Raw genomic sequence first — 20,943 nt, 5'->3', positions numbered from 1 at the left:
AGGGAGAAGAGCCACCAGCTCCTACCAGCAGGGACTGAGCCGGGAATTCTTGGCTCAGGGTTGCTTCAGGGGAGGGCTTGCGGCAGAAGAGGGGAGGGGAGGAAGCCGGCAAAGGCGCCACTGCAGGTGGGGTCTCCCACGGGCCGTTCTTGGAAGCAGGGGCAGCCTGAGCCGCTAGCAGCCACCACCGGAGCAGCGGAGGGCGGTGGCTGCCTCCACTGGCAAAGGGGATCCAGGGGCAAAGGTTGCTCGGGACAGGAGATGGAAATCAAGGCTGTGGGGAGGGCGCAGGGGGCGAGGGGAGGGGGGTGGAGGAAGACATGACCTCAGGCTCAGTGACAACCAAGGCCCCCCGACCAGCCTACCAGGCCTTCCGCGTCGGGTGCTCTCTCCCCGCCTCGCACCCTTTTCCTCTCTGTCCATCTTCCACCGCTCACCCTCCCACCGGCTCCCCTGCGGCCGCATTGGCGCCACACACATTCCTACCCCAGGGCCTTGGCACTTGCTGCTTGCTCTGCCCTACCCCCGCACGCCCTGCACGGTTTGCCCCTTCCTTTCCTCCAGGCCTCTGCTCAAATTTCTCCTGTACAGACAGGCCTTCTTTGACCCCCCCATCTCGATAACTAATCGATTAAGAGACAAGGAACAAACATATCGACCAAATGCCCCGTGAAGACTTTGTTTGGATCCTGATTCCAAAAGACCAGCTCTAACGAGGCATCTCCGACGCCACGTGGGGGTGGGGCAGTGACCACACCGTGGCAATTAGATGATATTAAGGAATTATTAGTTAATTGTGCTGGGTATGATAAGGGTCTGTGATATGTGCTTTTATGTTACATCATTTTTTCCCTTATCTGCTAGAGATCCCAGCATATGTTATTTTTTTTAAGATTTATTTATTCCCCTCCCCCCTCCATTGTCTGCTCTCTGTGTCGATTTGCTATGTGTTCTTCTGTTGTCTGCTTGTTTTCTCATTAGGCTGCTCTGGGAACTGATCCTAGGACCTTCCGGAGTGGGAGAGATGCGATCATTCTCTTGTGCCCCCTCAGCTCCCTGGTTTTCGCTAAGTCTCTTATTGTCTCTCTTCTGAGTCTCTTTGTTGTGTCATCTTGCTGTGCCAGCTCTCTGCATTGGCCAGCACTCCCGCACGCGTCAGCTCACTGCGTGGGCCAGCTCACCGCACAGGCCAGCTTGCCTTCACCAGGAGGCCCTGGGTATCGAACCCGGGACCTCCTATATGGTAGACGGGAGCCCAAATGCTTGAGCCACATCCATGTCCCCCCAGCATACTTTATGAATAAAACAAGGTGATGTCTAGGGTTGTTTTAAAATATTCCAACAACTAAGCTAGTCTCTACCCCTTCCCCGCCAGCTCCCTCCCCTTCCCTGCCTCACCTCCACAGAGCACATATCAGTCGCTCACATGCTGGGTTCTCATTGGGGGCTTTGGTTACAGTCTCTCTCCATGAGAACGTAAGTTCCAGGAGGGCAGGGCCTTGTGTTTCGATCCCCTCTGTGTCGCCAGTACCTCGAATAGCACCTGCCCTTTAGTCGGCGCTTAATAAACATTTGCTAAATGAATGCATGCGTGGATCCCGGGGCGCTTCCCCTCCCAGAGGCCTCTCTTTTGGGGAAGGACCCATCTCAGCCAGAGACCAGGTGACCCCGCAGATGCCCACCCCAGCCAGGCGCCGGGCTGTGCCCCTGCCACCTTCTCAGTAGTTCTCCAAATATTCTCATATATTCGAGTTTCCTGAGCGGCAGAGCCTGCCCTGATCCTAATGATACTCATTCATTCATTCACTCATTCATTCCTTTCTGAGACGAACCAGGAAGACAGAGTAACGGGAACAGGTGTGCAGGTGTGGGTGGGGCCCCTCGCCCCCTCATGGGACACTGGGGGCCCAGTCTCACCCGGAAAGCCCTGGAGGAGCTCCCCAACAACGGTTCTCTGTCCTCAGGAGGACAGCGCAGCCCCAGGGCAGCGGGACGAGGCCCCTCCCAGGCGCCCTGGCGAGGGCAGCCGCCCCTCTCCAGGCCTCCCCCAACCCCCGGACCACCAGGCCCCCGGGAAGCTCGGGCGCGGCTCAGCACTGTTGAGACGGCTGAACATGGGCCCCAGAGAGACACGGCCAAGTCAAACCCCGGAGAGACACGGCCAAGTCGAACCCCAGAGAGACACGGCCAAGTCGAACCCCAGAGAGACACGGCCAAGTAGAACCCCGGCCGGGCACGCCGCCTCGTTTGGAAATAGGGTCTTTGAAGAGGTGATTCGTTAAGGTGGGGCCAGACTGGATGGGAGTGGCCCTAAGCCAACAGGACTGGCGGAGAATTGGACACAGACAGACGGACCGACAGGGAGAAGGCCACGTGACGACGGAGGCAGAGAAGGCCATCGCTGCTGGCAAGCCACCGCCGGGAGCCGAGGGAAGGCATGGGACCCGCCCCGGAGCCGGCCTCCAGCGCAGGGAGAATAAGCGTCTGTCGTCTTAAGCCACCCAGTTCATGGTACCGTGTCACAGCAGCCCCAGGAAATTAACTCAGCAATGCTGACCCCAAGCCCCGCAGGAAGGGGGACGGCTAGAGGGCGGGGCTCCTCCGGCCTGAGCTTCCAGCCCGAGCTTAAGCTCCAGGTGCTGCAGGCGTCTCGGGGTGCCCCCGCCCCAGCCACTGCTCACGCCGGCCACTTCCAAGGGAGGGATTTCCGGCGTCCCCCTAACTTCACACAATGCCCCCTCCCACCACTCGTCAGCTACGGCTCTTGCAGTGATTCTTCGCTCTTCTCCTAAGGGCAGGCAGCACCAACTCCCGGTTCCTAGGAGTGAGAATCAAAAGTGCACTGGAAAGAAAGAGGGAAGTGGATGTGGCTCAAGCACCTGGGCTCCCATCTACATACAGGAGGTCCAGGGTTCGATGCCCGGGGCCTCCTGTCGTGAAGGCAAGCTGGCCCGTGCGGTGTGCCGCCCCGCACAAGAGTGCTGGCCCGTGCAGAGAGCTGGCGCAGCAAGATGACGCAACAAAAAGAGACACAGAGGGGAGACAATAAGAGACTCAGACCAGGGAGCTGAGGGGGCACAAGAGAATGATTGCCTCTCTCCCACCCTGGAAGGTCCCATGATCAGTTCCTGGAGCTGCCCAAGGAGAAGACAAGCAGACACAGAAGAACACACAGCAAATGGACAGAGAGAGGAGACAAGGGGGTGGGGGCGGGGAATGAATAAATAAATCTTTAAGAAAGCCGAGAAAAAGTCCATTAAATTCGAGAGGCCAGGGTTCCTATGCCACCAGCCAGGGTCCTTGCAGTCTCAAGTGACAGGAAGCCAAGACTTAAGCAGAAAGGGAAATGCATCGGCTCAGGAAAAGAGCAGTCCATGGGCACCGCCCCATTCCCGGCTTAAGTCTTGAGGGCCACTCTGATTGGATAGCTTGACTCCTGGGCCCACGCTTGAACCAATCACTGTGGCCAGGGTAAATACAATGTTTGGATTGGCTCAGTTCAGGGTGACAGGCTCCTCCCCTGGATTCAGAGAAGTGACTTCCCAGCAGGACCTGTCAGAGCCTTTAATGCATAAATGTGGGTACACTGAGGACACAGCGTTTCCCCAATTGCTTTGAATCTGAGCTACCACTTTCAACCTGGGAGAAGAGCAGCCACTGGCTCTGCAGTCGGCTGGAGCTGAGCACTGGCTACCCCCTCCACAGAGCATGAGCTCCAATCCCCACCACTCCCTAAGTATAGCCCCCAACTTCTCCGTAGACTAATGAGTCTGGCTAGTGACTGGATTATAAGCTCCAAATACAAAAATGTGAAGCACTACGGGCTCCACAGGAAATCAGAGAGGCCTCGGTTAATGGCGTGATTCCCGCATAAGCCCACGAGCATATGTGCACTCTCCCGCGTGGACGCCAAGCCTTCAGTAACCCTGGTTGTGGGGCTGGAGGTGCGGTCCTGCAGGGTGGCGGTGGGGAGGGCGGGGGGTGAGGGACTGGGAGGAGAGAAGGTGTTAGGGTCAGCCAGGGAAGGAGCCACCCAGGGAGCCAAAGGGGCCCCGGGCCCAGGAGAGGGGCCCGGGCTGGGACAGAGAGGCTGGGCACGGCACGGCAGGGAGGCCCCACCCCAGACCCTCCTCCCAGGCTCCCCCTTCCCCAAACCGAGCCCTCAGAGCAGGTGAAGGCAGGGTCCTAGCTCCTCTGGCCCCAGGGGCCGTCTCTGCTGCATCAAGTCACACCAACGTTCGCTCTTTGCTCTCTTCTTGTGCCTCCCTCCCTGGACTCCGCATGCCTTGGGTGTCAACCAGGAAGGGCTAAAGGAAGCTAACCGACCGGTGATGTTATCTAGACAGGCCCAACAGCCCCGCTGGCTGCTTATCTCCAGCTTGCCGAGACCTGGAGGGGCACAAACAGCAGCTGACAAGTCTCCCAGGGATGCAGCCAATGGGCGGAGAGCGTGGGTGCAGGCCCGAGGCCCTGCAGGGAAACAGAGCACCTGGAACGTGGGTGCAGGCCCAAGGCCCTGCGGGGAAACAGAGCACCTGGAACCGAGGCGGGTGCTGCACCCCGGAGGAGCGGGAGGCGGGGGAGACAGGGCTGAATGAAGCACTCCAGGGAGGCTTCAGGGAGGAGGCTGACTCACACTGGGCTTTGTGTAGGATTCAGAAGTGCAGAGGGCTTGGCAGCCAGGGGACCCAGCTGAAGCAAAGAAAACCAACTGTGAGAGCCACGGAACACAGTGGCAGGTGCATGCGCTTCAGATTTTGACATACTTGGTTTTCAGTTCTGCTGTGTGACCTGGGGTAAGCGACTCAACTGCTCTGTGCCTTCGTTTCTTCACTGGCAAAATGGAATTGAATGAAATGGTTGTTAAAGGCTATAGTAGGTGCTCAAGGAAGGCTAGCTCCTCTCCCCCACCCCCCATTTGGGGGAAGGAGTGCTCAGGCAACTGGAAGAACTAGCATCTGCCGAGAGCCTGCATGGGTGCGGTCCAGAGTCAGAAGCCTGCTCCAAACACCCCGTTTCACAGACGAGAAGACCGAGGCACGGAAGGGCGCGTCCTGGGCGCTAGGCCCCCTGGGCGGGCGAGCAGGGGCAGAGGTCAGGCTCGCGGGTGTCTCTCTCCCGGGGAAGTCCACACAGCCGGAGGCCAAGGAAAGCCGCCCGGGGCACCCTGGCGCTCAGCACCCACGCGGGAGGTCAAAAGGAGCACGGCCCTGGCGTCGGAAGCAGCGGAGGGAGCCCGAGCGCCCGGGCGCCTCCCCTGCGCTACCCCCCCCACCCCGCGCTTCCCCCCCAGCACCCCCCCCAGCGCCCCTCCCCCCCAGCGCCCTGCGCCTCCACTGCAGAGAGCATGCGCGGAGGGACGCGGCGGAGGGCGCAGCTCCGGCAAAGGCGGGGAGGGGGGCAGAGGCCAGCGCGCAGGGGGGCCACCTGCCGCCCAGCGAGGAGAGGGTCCCGCGGCCCAGCTGAGTTCCGGGCCGGGCCGGGGCTGGGGTCCGCGCTGGGCTGCGGCCCTGGGCGGATGCCTCGTTTCCAGAAGGGCCGTGAGGGGTTGGACAAGACCCGGTGGGCCGGAGCCATCTCGGGGACCCCAGCACCCTCCGGCGCGCCCCCAGCGGGGGCAGAGCCTTGAACTGCGGCCCGCCGTCCCCGTGGAAGACGCTCTGCTGCCCCCTGGTGGCCCCGAGACACTCTAACGCGCGACCCATTTCCTAAGAGACTTCCCAGCCCGGGGAGCTGCCCAGTTCCCGCCGGTACCCGCCGCTCCTTGCGGTCAGATGCGGCCAGACTGCCCTGGGGGTCCTACCCGCTTCCCCAGTACCCCACCACCACCTAACCCCACCCGAAGACAGCTGAGTCCCAGCAAGAGCGTGGCAGTAAGAGGCGCGGTGTGCATGCCAGGGCCCACAGGATGGAGGAATAGAGTGTGGACTGGAGAGGACTTGCTGGTGTTCTGCTGGGGAACTATTGTGGCTAGTAATGGAAGAAACTGTAATAGTGATGCGGAGAGGGTGGCCACGGTGGCTGTTGATGGTTGGGAGAGGGAGGAAGAGGGGGCATTTTCAGGATTTGGAGTTGTCCTGGGTGGTGCTGCAGGGACGGATGCTGGACGTTGTGTGTCCTGCCGTGGCCCGCTGGCTGGACTGGGGGAGAGTGTGGACTACAGTGTGGACCCCTGTCCATGCGCTGCAGCGGTGCTCCAGGATGTATCCACCAGGTGCAGTGGACGTGCCGCGATGACAGAAGAGGTCGTAGATGTGGGAGGGCTGGGGTGGGTGGGGTGGGGGTATATGGAGACCTCATATTTTTTTTATGTAACATTTAAAAGAAAATAAAGAAGGCACGGTTTGAACCTGGCCAGGCCACATTCCAGTTGGTTGACCTTGGGCAAGTTATGTAACCTCCCGTGCCTCGGTTTCCCCATCTGTGAAACAGGGGTGGTGATCCTGGTTCCTACTTCACAGTACCTTGGTGAACAGTAAAAAAAGACAACAAATAGAGTCACCTCCGGCATGGGACAGAACCTCCCCTCACTCCCCTGGCCTGGTCGACCTGAGCAGGTGCACCCCAGGGGAGGCAGGTGCACGAGGTGCTCAGCATGGCCGGGTGCAAGCTGCGTGGTGTGGAGAGGGCTGTCCCATCGGCAAACCTGCCTCAGGGTTGCCATGCCTTCGGCGCGCTCTGGGAGGTGGAAGGAGCAGGCCCAGGGGAGTTCAGACTCGACTTGGTTTATTGGCCAAGGCTGCAGGCACCCGTAGGGAGCTGCTCGGGAGGACTTCCTGCAGGAGGCGGCTCACACACAGCTCAGGCCCAGCCCCGCTTTCAGCGCCTGCAGCTCCCGGCTGTCAATGCTGTTCCCTCCACACACGATCACCACCACCGAGGCCAGGGAGGGGCAGAGGCGACCCTCGGCCTGCAGCCTCCCCAGGCAGCCCGAGTAGATGGCGGCCAGGGCCGCCCCGCAGGCAGGCTCCACCAGCATGCGCTCGTCGTCTGCCCAGGGCCGGGGGCGGGGAGAAGGGGAGGAAGAGCCAGTGGGTGCTCAGCAGGTCCGATGTCACCCATCCATCCGCCCACCCCTGCCTCCATCCATCTCCCCATCTGTCATGTGTCGGACTTCCTGTCCATCCATCAGTCTGACCACCTATCCCTCTAGCTGTCCACCTTTCATCCCTTATCCATCATCAGCCTGTCTGTCCCTCCATCAGTGTGCCCATCAATCAACGTGCCCCTCCATCCGTCTCCCTGGCCATCATTTGGCTGTCTGTCCATCCATCAATACCTCCGTTAATCAGTGTGTCCACCCATCCATCCCTCCGTTTCTCGGCCATTCATCATCCATGGCCCCACCCATCTACCCAACTACCATCCATCTAACCACTGTCCACCTTTCCCGCCACGCATACATTCACCCATTCATGCCAGAAACATTTATCCCTGCCAAGCCCTGTGCCAGGAAGGCCCTGGGGACACAGCAGCGAGCAAGATCCAGCAGGCCCCCGGCCTCATGGAGCTCACAGTCTAGTGACAGAGACAGAAGGGAACTGACGGGTGTTAAACAGATGGATTGGCACGTAAGAGGCCCCTAACCCAGGCAGGGGGCAGTGAGAGCCCAGGGGAGGCTTCCTGGAGGAGGTGTCCTGATGGCTGAGCAGCCCTTAGTCACATAAGGACGGTTGGGAGCGGGGCCAGGGACAGGCATGTCAGAGAGAGGAACAGCACTGATGACAGCCTGGAGGCTAGAGACAGTACGGCACGTTTCTTCTGTTCACTCGACATGCACTTATTGTGTGATTGCTGCATACCCAGCCCCGCACCAGGTGCTGAGAAGATGACTCAATGAAAGAGAACACGCCCACACTCTAGGGACTCTGCGGGGCTGTGGCCCCCGGGCGGGGGCCGCGCTCGCTCACCCAGGAACCGCTGCATGGCGCTCACGGCCTCGGCGTCCTCCACCACCTCCGAGAGGATCTCGCACTCCTGCAGGCACGCCAGGGCCCGCGCAGCCACCGTGCGGGCACCCAGGCACTTGGCCACGCTGTGGGGTGGGGCGGGGTGGGGTGAGGAGCTGGGGGGTCTCCTCCCAGCCCGCACCCCGATCCTGCAGTGAGGCCAGCCCCGCCCGGGCAGGGAGGGCTCAGATGTGGAGGAGGGTCTTGGCAGGTGGCGTCACAGCGCAGCGCGGAGGCCCGGAGCCGACGACGGGCGAGCTCGGGAGAAGAGGGGAGGTGGCCGCGCGGACCGGAGCCGGCCGTGCCCGCGGGACCTGCAGCCCTGGCTCTGCGAGCCCCGGGGGCCCCGAAGGGCTCAAAGGGCCAAGCCGGTGTCAGGCGTGTCACCCTCATCGGGAAAACACTGCGTGAAGGGTGTAATCCCCACTTTTCAAAACGAGCCCGCGATTCGCTCCTTCGTTCCACAAGCAGCCGTGGGCACCTGCGACGCGCCGGGTACCTCCTCACGGGCACGCAGCCACGCAGCCACATACTAAAAGCGAAGCGTGGCGACAGCGCAGGCAGGTCTGAGCCGCGCACCTCCTTGGAGGTGGCACCGAGGGTGACGTTCAGCCTTGCTCGGCTCTGGGCTGGTCTACACTGCCTGACTTCTCGGCCACACGCTCGGGTCGCCTTCGTGGCGACGCGCCGGTGAAAGGGGCCTTTCCGCGGGTGAGAGGCGGCCGTGGCGCGCGTCTTGGTCCCCCTTAGCGGCACTGCCTTCTGAGAGCCACCCCGCCGGGCTTGGGGTCCCGAGGCACAGGGGACCCGCGGGGGGGATCCCCCCCACCCCCGCCAGCGGGGACCGGGAGGCCCGGGGGCAGGGACAGCCCCAGCCGCGCCTACCTGGTGATGTCGGGCAGCGTCACCGGCCGGCCGGCCTGGATGGCCGCGTTGAAGGAGTGGGCCCCGCGGGTCTCCATGGCAACGATGGGCACGTGCTGCCAGCCCACCTCCGCCAGGCCGGCCACCACCCCGGCCAGGAGCCCCCCGCCCCCCACGGCCAGCACCAGCGCCCCGGGCGGGGCCCCCAGCGCGGCCTTCAGCTCCCGCACCAGGCTGGCGTGGCCTTCCCTGGGGAGGGGGTGGGAGGGAGAGGCTGGGTGAGGGGGCGGGGGCGTCGCGTGCCACGAGCCCCCCGTCCCACCCGCCGCGGGCGGAGAGGAGGCCCTGCGTGCTGAGCTCCCCCAGTCCTTCCCTTGACTCATTTCTCCATTCGCTCATTCTTTCCCCTCCACTCCATCAACCCCCCCAGGCGCTTTCCTGGACACCCCCACAGCCTGGGAAAGAGGCACCAGTAGTGCCTGTGGCTCAGAGGGGACCCGCATGTCACTTGGGACCGGCCCCACTCCAGGTCTGGGTTAGCTGTGTGTTGGTGAGCAAATTGCTTGACCCCTCTGTGCCTCGGTTTCCTCACCCGTGAAATAGGGATAACAGCACCCACCTCGAGGGCTTTGGGGAGGATTAAACGGAGTAGAGGAAGGAGAGCCGTTGGCCTGGCGCCTGGCCCAAGTGCACACTCGCTAACGGGGACTTATTAGTCTTGTCTCCATTTCGGACGTGGAAACCGAGGTGCGTGCACCAGGCCACACGGCTCACAAGTGGCAGAAGTGGTGTCCAGCCCAGGCCTGCCTGCCTGCAGGTGCCCTTGTCCCCTCTGGGCCTGCGTCCCCTGGTGTCCCGCAGCAGGACCCCGGCTGGGGGAGGGCCCCACTCGAGCGCCGCGGGGGAGGGGCACCGGCCTTACCAGATCAGGGGGTGGTCAAACGGAGGGACGTTCACCCAGCCGTCCCTCTCGGCCAACTCCTGAGCCCTCAGGTTGGCGTCGTCCCAAACCTAGAGAGACGAGGGCGCTCGGAAGACACGTGTCAGCGCAGAGCCGCTGCGGGGGCCTGGCGTCTCCGAGGCCTGGGGGGGGCCCACGGTGGGGCCAGAGTGGGAGAGGGCCCGGCAGGCTCCTGAGATGAGGACAGAGGCCTCCGGGTGGACCCGACGGGACGCCCTCCCAGGCGGGCTGGCATGTGAAGCTGGGAGCAGGTCAGCGTGGCTCCTGCCAGCCAGAACCAGGACAACCAGCAGCTGTCCAGCTGACAGACTGGCCAGTAGAGTTTGAGCCACTGGAGAGACGGGACCTCGAGGGACCCAAGCAGACAGCAGCAGGGGTGGAGTAAGAGAAGGAAATGCTGCCCGTGAGCTACGGATATTTGGGGGCTGTTTGTTATGCAGCAGTATTTAGCAGCAATAGCTGACTGATGCACTTTGTCTTTCTTTGTTCTTCTACAGGTCCCCGAGCTTTTCCCATCCCAGCATTCATCACGCTCTGTTGTAGTCACCTGGTTGTTTTGTGTCTAACACAGTGCAGGCATGTGCCATCTGGATGGCAGGATGAGTGGAAGAAAAGAAAGGAAGGGAGGTGGGAAGAGTGATGGACAGAAAGACAAAGGGATGGATGAATAAGTGGGTGGGTAGAAGGAGGAGGGAGGGAGGCTAGAAACTGGTGACTAGCTTTTGGGTACCGAGGTATGGCTTTTATTTTTAGTTCTGAGAGTTTTTTAAAGTCTGTTTTCCAGGGAGGATTTTTGCCCCCTGGCCAGGAGGGGAGAAACATCCTGTGGCCACGCCTCTGTTTCCTTGGTAACAAAATGAACCAGTGATGACCTTAGCAGGGGACATCTTTCACAATAGATTGGTTTAGGGGTTAAAAAAAAAATGCTGCCACCCTCTTTCTACTTTGGTGTGTGTGTGTTTCCAAATGTCAAAAAATGTAAAAAGTGAATATCAAGTGCTCGTGAGGTTGTAGGGAGACAGACACTCCTGCGCCCAAGCACGGGAGGCCCTCTCGGGGTGGGGAGCGCCCAGGCGGGGCTCCCAGCCTCCAGCCCGCCTCGCCCCTCACTCCCACCCCTCAGCTCAGCCACCCCAAGCGAAGACAGCCCCAGGGAGCAGCCTCCTCCGCACAGTCCCTGCCTCCGGGTCCTTACCTTCCCAGCCAGCTGCACCTCGGCCCCTTCGCCCTGCAGCCTCCTCACCACCTGCGGGGCCGCGCCCTCCGGGAGCACGATGGTGGCAGGGATGCCCAGCCTCCGCGCCGAGTAAGCCGCAGCAATGCCTGCATTGCCCCCTGCGGAGGCGGCAGCGCGCGCAGCGGGCAGCGTCGCCTTAGCCTAGCGACATCGCCCTCCTTCTTTGTCCTTGGATGGCCACTCCTCCCCCACTCTTATTTGCCACCCCTCCCCCCCTCCAGGGGGGACTCATGATCTAGATCGATCCAATCATAGAATTCGAATTCTCCCAGGATTGCTTCTGGAGTGCGTACGTGACCCGGGCTGAGCCAGAAAGATCAATTCTAGGATTTAGGGGAACCATCAAAAAGGGGTGCTCTCTTTTCATTAGGATTGCACTAGGAAGGCAAGCCTGGAACTTCAGGCAACCGTCTTCCTACCACAGGGTCTGTATAAAAATGAAGCCATTATAGAGGAAAGCAGAGCCAAGAGAAGAGCTATAGAGGAGGGCCCCTGGATCCAGCCGTGCCTGAAAGCCACGTATCTCAGGGCTCTTTGGCTCTTGGAGCCTGTAAAGTCCCCGTTAGCTTAAACCTTCTGGATCTGGGTTTCCATCCCTTGCTACCAAGAACCCTGAACGATGGGCAAGGCGCTGGGAGAGGACATAGGAGGTGGTTCTCCCAGGCCATGACCTTGATGAGGCTGGACTCTTAAGTGGACGCTGAGCCCCAGACACCTGCTGCTGCTCTCACCAGATACTGCTCCCCCACCCCAGTCCCGGGGATCCTCCCCCAGCAGAAAGCAGCGTCACCTGAGGGGCACACCAGATGTCTGCATCCCTGCCTGGCCACCTGCAGGGAGGGGGACCGAGCAGGTGTCAGGGGGTCTGTGGCGGCGGGAGCTAGACCTCACTATGCCCTCCCCCGGCACTCCCCCCTCCCTCCTGCCCACCCCCTCCCCTCCCCTCCCATACAACATCCTTCCTCCCCTCCCCCTCCCCAGCCCACACCCCTCCCCTCCTGCACAGCCTCCCTCCTCCCCTCCCGCCCTTCCCCTCCCCTCCCCTCTCCCGCACAACCGCCCTCCTCCCCCCTGCCCCACACCCTCACCTCCTGGCAGAAATGCCCGATGCCCCGAATCTTGAAGGAGCCGGCCGGCTGCACGTTCTCGCACTTGAGGAGGACGGAGGTGCCCGCCGCCTGGGACAGGGCCCAGCTCTCGAGCAGCGGCGTGGCCACGTGGAAGGGCTCGCTCTTGCCGGGGTCCCCCATCCCAGCCGCCACCCGGAAGGCCTGCGGGAGGACGCACACGCCAAAGCCGGGCAGCTCCAGCCACGGGCCCTTAGCCAGGATGGAGGGCAGGTGAGAGCCCTCGGCTCGGTCGCCCGCCGCCCGCTGCCGCTCCGGGGGGCCCTGGCCGGGCCTGGCTCCTCTGGGCCTCTGTCCCCCCACCTGGGCTCGGCGAGGGCCCTTTCCTCCTGCGGCTGCGGCTGGCCCGGGGCTGGACCGGGGCCAATACGTGGTCACGAACGCAGAGGGGCGGGGGCACTTAGCATCGATGAACCCAAAAACCATTTTTTTGAGCGCCTGCTACGTGCCAGGCCATTCCGGGTTTTGGCACCAGGAGCGGACAAGCTTTGTGTGACAGAATCACGGAATTTGACATGGGAGTGATGGGCGCATTTTAGCTAGCGTGGTCAGGAGATGCCTCTCGAGGGAGGGAAGCTTTAAAAAAGCAAACTTCTGTGATGGAAAAATAGCAAGAACCGTGTCGTGAGCTCCCGGGCAGGGCCCCAACGATCCCCGACTCCCGGCCCTTCTTGTTTCACCCACGCGCCAGCGCCCCTTCCAGTATTGCTACGTTTTTCCTCTTTTATCATCACATTTTCCTCCTGTCTTATTTCATCGGTCAATATTTCAATATTTCAATATGGATCGTGTAGCCACACGATCTTCACAGCTACCCATTTGTCCAAACACACTGAATTCTACCCTTAAAACGGAACCATTTTGACTGGGAATTATACCTCAATAATGCTAATTAAAAAAAAAAAAAAGGCCCCACAATCCTGTTATCGCACCTAAAAATACTAACAGCGCTTTTCTGAGCGCCCGGCGCCTGGTCATCGTGCCAGGTCCCAGGGCTGTCCCCGCGGGCTACGGGGCTGGCGGGGGTGTTTGGCTTTGGACCCTTTGGAGCAGGACGCGGGTCTGGGCTGCGCGCCCTGATGGCTGGTGGGTCTGTCCAGTCCCTTCGCCCTGCGAGCTCTCAAGGGCGCGGGCACCCCTGCAGAGGGAGCCGGAGCCGGCTCTGGGCGAGAGTGCCCTGGGGCGGCTGCGGGGGCGCCGCGGGCAGGGCGGGCGCTGGCGCGGGGTGGGGGCATGATTCTCCTTCTGCTCGTGGGGAGCCTTCGGGAGGTTTTAAGCCAGGGAGGGAGGGGAGCGTGAGCCAGGGAAGGGACCAGTGCGTAGCGGCCGAAGGAAACATACGAGTTTTTTTAAGGAACCAAAACTGAAGTCTTGGGCCGGCCCCTGCAGTTCCCCTGTCAGCCGCCAGGGGCCGCTCTGTGGCCACGCTGCCCCCCCACCCCATGCCACGTGCGCGCACCCAAGCTTCTAGTCCACCTTTAGCCCGAGTCCCCACATGGGTACCGGCCAGTTCTCCCACCACTAGATCCAAACCCCTGCCCTCGTCGGGGCAGCCCTGGGCCTCCGCAGGCAAGGCGGAGCGTGGGCCACGTCCGCTCAGGCTCATTCCCATCAAGGGCACCTCTGGGCTGGGCATACAAAGAAGGGGCACGGGTCCCCACTCGTCCCCAAACCCATCATACCCTGGTCTGAGCCTCACCTCAACCCTGGAGCCCAAGGGTGTGGCCTTTGGGGTCAAGCAGAGACCGAAGGTAGAAAGCAGCTCTGACTTCCTGGCTGTATGTCCTGGCCAAGTGTCTCAACCTCTCTGTGCCTTGGTTTCCCCTTCTGTAAAATGGGGATAATAACCATCCCCGTTTCTCAGGCTGTGGTGCAGATGGATAATAATAACAGCTACCATTTGGGGGCCCCTGCTATGTGCCAGACATGGACTGTGTCCTCTGGAGAGTCTCATTGGGACCGTCCAACAGTGGGCACACACGTCCTTACTCTCGCAGATTGATAAGGCACCCACAAGGTGCGGCGTCCTGGGCACTGGGTGATACTGCGGTGAACAAGACAGATGTCTGCTCTTGAGTTGATTTGCAGTCTGGTGGGGAGAAGAACATTTAACAAATAACCGTGTAAACAAACAAAATATTCGAAAAGGGTGAAAATGTTTAAGAGGGACACAAGTATGTAGGAAGCCATGAAAAAGAACGACAAAGGGATGTGCTTCGGGCAGGGAGGTCAGGAAAGGCTCCTTGGAGGAGGTGACCACTGAGCTGAGACATGAAAAATGAGAACCAACGAGCCACACTGCACACGTGGAGAAGAGCACATGCCTCACAAGCTCTTGCCAGGATTAAGGGAGGCCACAGACTAAAAGTCCTGAGTCTGCAAGATATTTAAATACAAGCAAATAGTTGTGTGGGACTTCCTGGGCACCAGGCACAGCGGGAAGCAACTCATATATGACCTCATTTAATCCGCGCAACAGCGCTATGAGATGGGTGCTATTAACTGCATTGGAGAGACAAGGAAACTGAAACACCAGAGAGGTTAAGTAACTTGTCCAAGGCCACACAGCTACAAAAGGCACAGCCAGGATTCAAACCCAGGCAGCCTGGCTTTGGTGTCTGCGCTCCTAACCACTATGCTCTACCTCCACTATTATTGTTATTGTTGTTGTTTTGATGATTAAAGGTGTAGTCGTTTCATAATTAATTGCCAGGTATCCTTAGGAGCAGAATCCCCCTAGCTCAGCCGCCCAGGCTTCCCCAGCCCTCTCGGTTATCCGGCCTCCCCCAAGGAAACAGTAGGCGTCAGTTAGGTGAGCCAGCTCCATTGCCACAGCCTTGGGCAGCGCAGATCCCAGCAGGGCGCAGGCCTGCCCGCCTCCCCGGGGAAGGCCAGGGCTCGGGTGCCCCGGGCTGCGGGCTGCGGGCGCGGGAGGCAGCTGCGGGGCCGCGGTCGGGCCGGAGGCCTGGGCGGAGGGCAACGCCGAGGGCACACAGCGCCCCGCGAGTCCTGCTCCCCGCGGGCCCTGCCTGCCTGGCTGGCGAACTGGAGGACAGGCCCCCGGCTAGCCTCCCCGCTCCCCCGGCCCTGAAGCCTTGCCCCGGAGGCCACCGTGCCGGGTGCCGGGCCTGCCAAGCCCCGCCTGGCCCCTGCCGCCTGGCCAGCAGCACCTGCCTCCCGCCCCAGGGGCCCCGGTGGCTTCTTCCCGGGACAGACTGGACGCAGGGCGCCCTGGTTGTCCCCCGGCTCCCCTGCCCCTCGCTTCCCCGCCCAGAGCCGCAGAGCACCCCCCCCCCCCCCCCCCCCCCCCGCTCACGCCCGGCTGGGCCCAGCGCCCCTCACCTCTCTGCCCCGCAGTCCCCGCAGCAGTGCACCGCCCGGCCCTGCCCCCCTCCTGCCCCTCCCTGGGCTCCCAGCCTCTCCGCCCACGTTAAAGGGACAGCTCCCAGCCGGGAGGCGCGGGCTGGGGAGACAGGAAAGGGGAGGAGCACAAACGCCCCCCTGCCCCGCTCTGTGCAGCCCAAGGGCATTACCTGGTCCCATTTGACAGATGGGGAAACCGAGGCACGGGGGGGGCACCCTCAGCTGAAGCCACCCGGACAGTGAGACAAAGACGGCCTCCGCCCCCACCCTGGACCACCCCTTTGGTGACACAGACATCCCCAAATCTTCTCACTCCAAGTCCACTGGAGACACCAACCACGTGCCCTGGCCCCTGCTGAGGTCAGCTTAGGAGAGACAGGGGTTGGGGGGTGGGGGCAAGAGACCGATTATTATCATGTGTCACGTGAGGAAGGTGTGTTTTTTTCCTGAAGGCCCTTTCCAGCACTGCTGTTTTATATCCAATGTGGGAACCCAAGCCAGCGCTGCTCAGATGAGTGACGCAGACGGTTCATTCATTCAGTCAACAGGGACGTGCCAAGCCCTGGGACACGGCCTCGGGCAGGACAGCACGTCCCCTGCCCTGGCCGAGCCCTGAAGGGGCCACTGAGGAGCAATTACCATCACTGCTATCAGAGGGGGCGGTGGGAGCCAGGGAGGTACCGCGCCTGGCCCGGGGGCTGGGAAGGCTGCTGGAGGGGGGCAGGTACCCCACCTGGCCCCGGGGGCTGGGAAGGCTGCTGGAGGGGGGCAGGTACCTCACCTGGCAGGGGGAGGGGGGGCAGGTACCCCACCTGGCCCCGGGGGCTGGGAAGGCTGCTGGAGGGGGGCAGGTACCTCACCTGGCAGGGGGAGGGGGGGGCAGGTACCTCGCCTGGCCCCGGGGGGCTGGGAAGGGGGCTGGAGGAGGGCAGGTCTGAGCTGGGCCAGGAATCAGGAATGCAGAGTCCAAAGGTCTGGATTTGAAAAACAGTGCATTCCAAGGACAGCTGAGGGGACAGGGAAGGAGGGCGGGGCGGCAAGGGGGGTGGGGCAGGAGAGCTGGGGGGGGGCCAGAGTCCGCAGGGAGCCCTGTGCCAATTCAGAGCCTGCCCTTCATCCAGGGGTGCTAGGGAGCCACAGCAGGCTTTGGGGTGAGGGAGGGTGACGTGATCAGCTGGTCACCATCTCGCTGGGGGAAGCTGAGTCAGGCATGTCTGCCGCTGGGCCTCGGTTTCCCCGCTTGTAAAATGGGAGCCGGCAGCCCATCTGTCCTCCTTGGCCTACGCGTCACCTCCCCGGGTTTGAGGTTTAACTCCTGGGCCTTGGGGTCAAGTTGAACGGCTCAGCCACGAGCCTTATTAAGGTCCCTCAAGGTCATCCCGTCCCCGCCATTAAAACTGCCCTCCTCCTTGGCAGGGGTCCTGCCCCGGACTGGGTGCTGGGAACCCGGGCGTGGAGAAGCCCATCTCGTGCCCCGAGGTGGCCTCGGGGCAAGCCAGGGACAACTCCTGGACAACTCCTGGAGGACGGAGGACAAAAGGTCCCCGCGGGGCAGCTGGGGGCGGGGGGCAAGCCTGGGCTTCCCGGAGGAGGCGGGCCTCGCACTCGGCTCCGGCCTGGGCAGGAAGCACGGCCGCTGCGCCTCTTGCGTGCCTGCCGTGGGCCACGTCCCTCCAGGCCCAGCAGCCTGCCCCAGCGTTTGCTTCCTTAAGCTAGCTGGGTGTTCGTCTCCTTGTGCATGAGGGAATGTATGTATATGCCCCTGTCACGTATATAATATAATACCAAACCCCGCGCTTAGGAAGAAGCTAAACCAGGCATCAAGTTTAAAGAGGGGTCTGTCTAAAGAAAACTATTAGGTAAAGGCTATGTAAATGTAAAACGTTAAGCAAATGTAAACATTAAGCAAATGTTTCCAGCACGGAGTTGACCCAGTGGTGCAAACTAGAGGCTGGAACGCTGACCACCAGCCAAGCTCTGCCCCAACCCAAGCTCTGCCACTTACCAGCAGCCGTGCCTTGACTTCCTCAACAGCAACACGGGGATAAAATACGGCTAGTATTTTTTGTTGATGTAAGGATTATTTAAGGTAATATATGCAAAACGCTTAGGACAGCAGTAAGTACCTGTGTTTCCTGCCGCTGTTATTGTTTTTTTAAAGAAGTTGACGTGACAATGGGACAAAAATGGCAAAGGCAGCACCCGAATGTCTGAAGTCTGGGAACCTGACGCAATTATCTCACCTGAGTCTTTAAGCACCTGGAAAGGTGGGTATTGTAATGAAGCCTGCAATTGTGGACACAGGCTCAGAGAGGCCAAGCTGCTTTCCCAAGGTCACACAGCAGTGGCAGCGTCCAGGCTCGCACACGGCTGGGCTGGGCTCCAAAGCTCCTGGTTTGCCCCAGGGAGGGGAGGAGGTGGGGAGGGGGGTGCTCGTATCAGCGAGCAGATGCGACAGGAGAGGTGGACCTGGGTCACTGATCTGTCCCCACCCAGAGTCACGTTCGTCAGCCAGCCCCTGTCCCTGACACCTCGGCCTCCCAAACACCCGCTCTGGCCAGTCCTTGGGGTTATTCATTAAGCTCCGTGTCACCTTCCCACCCCGCTGGCCGTGTCACCTTCCCACCCCGCTGCCTTCCTGTCCCCAGGACCGGGATCCACATGGAGAGGAGGGATGGCGCCTCCAGCCTGGACATTCCGCCCTGCGCAGTGTGCGGGCTTGACCCCGGCCTCTGCGTCCCCAGCCTCCCAGCCGCGGATGCTCGGCCTCTATAAACAGATGGGAGGCCTGGGGCTGGGGCGGTCGAGCGCCCAGCCCCGCTCGTGGGGACCCAGCTGGGATCTGGACCCTGGTCTTCTGCCACCCAAGGGGATACCGTGTCTGAGCCACATTCTGACTCTTTGGACTTTGCCAAGAATAAAATCATTCTAGAGCAGAAAGGGTCTCAAACTGGGGGGGAAGGAGAGGCACACCGTCCTCTGCAGAGGGGCATGATCCTTTTGCCGCTGTCCCCACCTCTCCCTATTGCACCCCCAAAGCCCAACAGCCCCCTGCCTGGCTCTGGGAGATATTCGAGTTTGAGACCCTTGTACAGAGGACGCTCCTCCTCCCTTTTTACTCCTAAAGCGAAAGGAGCCCAGTCACCAAGGAAGAAGCCGTGGCACAGAAAGGTTAAGTGACTAGCCCTGGGCTGCCCAGCAAATAAGCCCAAACTTTAAAGGACCCCACATCTCACCGTTGTATGGGTGGGGAAACTGAGGCTCAGAGAAAAGAAGGGATAGTTGGACATCTGCCCCCTGGGTCAAAGAAAATTCTGATCTACCTAAGCCAGACTGAGAATTAAGCCATTCATTTACGCATTCAGCAAACATCACTCAACCCCATTAAACTCTCAGCCCTTTAGAGAGAGATGGGAGCAAATAAGATACATTTCCCACCCTCTAGGACAGTTAAACCTGTCTGTAAATGAATGCAATAAAGCATTATAGATGTAGCATCAAAAAATGCAAAATAGGGCAAGAATAGAATGCCATTTTTTTAAAAACCTATTAAATTGGCAAAATCATTTTGTAAAGCAAAATGGCAGTAGCAACCAGAGCGGATGAGTGTGAGGGAAACAGGCATGCCCATACGTTGCTGGTGTAGTTGGGAATTGCTCCTGCCTTTTGGGGAATAGATCTGGCAATATTTATTACAATTTGATAAATATCGATACCTTGACCAAGCAATCTTATTTGGGGGCATTTGTTCTCTAAAAAGAAACGTATGGCGGTGTTTACTAGAACGCTGTTTAGAGCAGCAAGTATCCTGAAAGCTTGGATGCCCTGGAATTTTGGGAAATGGTTAAATAAGTCATAATATACCCTCCACATGGAGTTTTAGGCAGCCATTAAAAAGAATAAATTTGATCCAAATCTACTGACCTGATGAAATGTTCATGATGCAGTCTATGTGAGAAAAGTAAAAGAAATATACAGTGTGTTTTCTAAAGACCACGGATCAGAAGTGCCAGGTTGGCGGTCTAACAGCGAACGCCGCAGGCCTTGGAGAATATTGATAGCATTGGTTATCGGGGGGTGGGGGCGAAGCGGGTTGAGGAATTAGGGGAGATTTTTTCCTTCGTCTTATTTGTCACTGGTTAAAATGAAAATGTGTTACTTGTGTGGTTTTGGAAGAGGAAGTTACTAGAAGAATGAAAAGAGAGCGGGGCGCCGGGTGGAAGGCTTTGCGAGCGTGGACAGGCTCTCCCTCCGCGCCGTCCAGACGCAGCCATGCGCCCCCGGCGTGGTTCTGCACCGAGGACCTGAAGTGTTGATTTTGTTAATTTTAATTTAAGAGCCACAGGTGGCGCGTGCCTACCGTATTGGACAGCACTGGGCTAGAGCACCTACCTGTACTCTGGGGGCCCCTGTCACCAGGGGCGGGGGGATTTGGAAAATACTTTGGCACTACGCTCTCTCCACCGTCACATGCAGACAGAAAGGGAAGTGTCAAACCAGGACAGAAAATACCCAAAATAAGCAGTGGGAGAGTATAGCATGCAGGAGATGCGACACTTTTAAAATTCCATGCTCAGAAGAGGAGCTTTACAGAGGAGAAGGCGGGCAAGCACGACCTCAGCCGGGTTCAAGGTCAACATCAGCAGCCCTGGGTCGCACGGAGAGCCCGGAGCCTTGATGGGAAGTGGGGAGAAGGGGGCTGCAGCTCCAGGGCCTAAGCCCAGGCTAATCGTGAGAACCGCACCGGGCAAATTCCCGTCGACGTCGAGCGGCGTGCCACAAAATACCCAGGCAGCACCCCCAAAACGGTCAAAGCAAGGAAGTCTGAGCGACTGTCAGAGCCAAGAGGAGCCCGAGGAGACCGGCGGATAAATGTCACATGGGGTCCCGGGTGGCAACCAGGACCAGAAAAATGACAGCAGGGGAAAACTAAGGAATCCCTACACTGTGTAGTGCATCCGTCTCAGCTCAATCGCTGTGACAGATGCACCTCCTTAGATGTCAGGTGTTGGTAAGCGGGGAAACTGATACAGAGTTTCTGCTGGGGGGACGGAAAGTTCTGGTAATAGATGGTGTTGAGGGCAGCACAACACTGTGAATGGAATTAACACCACTGAAGGGAATACTTAAAGGAGGCTAAAATGGGAAGTCTTCAATATATGTGACCACCATAAGAAATTTTAAAGAATCATCACAGGGTAAACAGGAGTGGGGGATAGAAAAGTTTTTTTTCCGTTTTTGCTGTTTTAGATTTACTTTTCTGTAAATCTAAAGCTACTCTAAAATAAATAGCTTTAAAAAAAAATCCTCATACCCAAACTTGCTAAAGTCGTGGGAAGTAATGATACCTCTTAACAAAAAGATTATTTGCAAAGAAAAATCAAGAAAATACAATACAAAATAAAAACAAAAGGGGTGATTTGCTTTTGCAGAAAGTCTCCT

The 20,943-nt window shown here is 59.7% G+C and overlaps 1 protein-coding gene and 1 long non-coding RNA gene across 8 annotated transcripts; one reads left to right on the top strand and one right to left on the bottom strand.

Moving 5' to 3' along the window:
* Window positions 1–6,709: 6,709 nt before the first annotated feature.
* SDSL (serine dehydratase like) lies at window positions 6,710–15,780 on the bottom strand. Of its 5 annotated transcripts, XM_058281402.2 has the most exons (10): window positions 15,481–15,514; window positions 14,128–14,227; window positions 13,838–13,965; window positions 12,100–12,282; window positions 11,802–11,841; window positions 10,970–11,109; window positions 9,736–9,824; window positions 8,835–9,062; window positions 7,911–8,035; window positions 6,710–6,990 (listed from the first exon to the last, which is right to left on the bottom strand). In XM_058281402.2, exons 4-10 carry the CDS (start codon window positions 12,259–12,261, stop codon window positions 6,791–6,793), a joined length of 984 nt encoding a protein of 327 aa, XP_058137385.1. In that variant the 5' UTR covers window positions 12,262–12,282; window positions 13,838–13,965; window positions 14,128–14,227; window positions 15,481–15,514; the 3' UTR covers window positions 6,710–6,790. The 5 variants fall into 5 exon arrangements, with proteins under 5 accessions (XP_058137385.1, XP_058137387.1, XP_058137386.1 ...); XM_058281404.1 differs by lacking the exon at window positions 14,128–14,227 and having other exon boundaries at window positions 15,481–15,501; XM_058281403.2 differs by having other exon boundaries at window positions 13,838–14,227; window positions 15,481–15,500.
* Window positions 15,781–15,988: 208 nt separating this feature from the next.
* On the top strand, window positions 15,989–20,458 carry LOC131274565 (uncharacterized). Of its 3 annotated transcripts, XR_011646496.1 has the most exons (4): window positions 15,989–16,178; window positions 17,421–17,574; window positions 17,663–17,768; window positions 18,150–20,458. It is a non-coding gene; the product is annotated as an uncharacterized lncRNA (long non-coding RNA). The 3 variants fall into 3 exon arrangements; XR_011646495.1 differs by lacking the exon at window positions 17,421–17,574 and having other exon boundaries at window positions 15,996–16,178; XR_009181818.2 differs by lacking the exon at window positions 15,989–16,178 and having other exon boundaries at window positions 16,637–17,574.
* The last annotated feature ends 485 nt before the right edge of the window (window positions 20,459–20,943 follow it).

Source organism: Dasypus novemcinctus, chromosome 19 (assembly GCF_030445035.2).
Source record: "Dasypus novemcinctus isolate mDasNov1 chromosome 19, mDasNov1.1.hap2, whole genome shotgun sequence".
NCBI classification, from domain to species: domain Eukaryota; kingdom Metazoa; phylum Chordata; class Mammalia; order Cingulata; family Dasypodidae; genus Dasypus; species Dasypus novemcinctus.
This window is presented reverse-complemented; position numbering and strand designations above follow the sequence as displayed.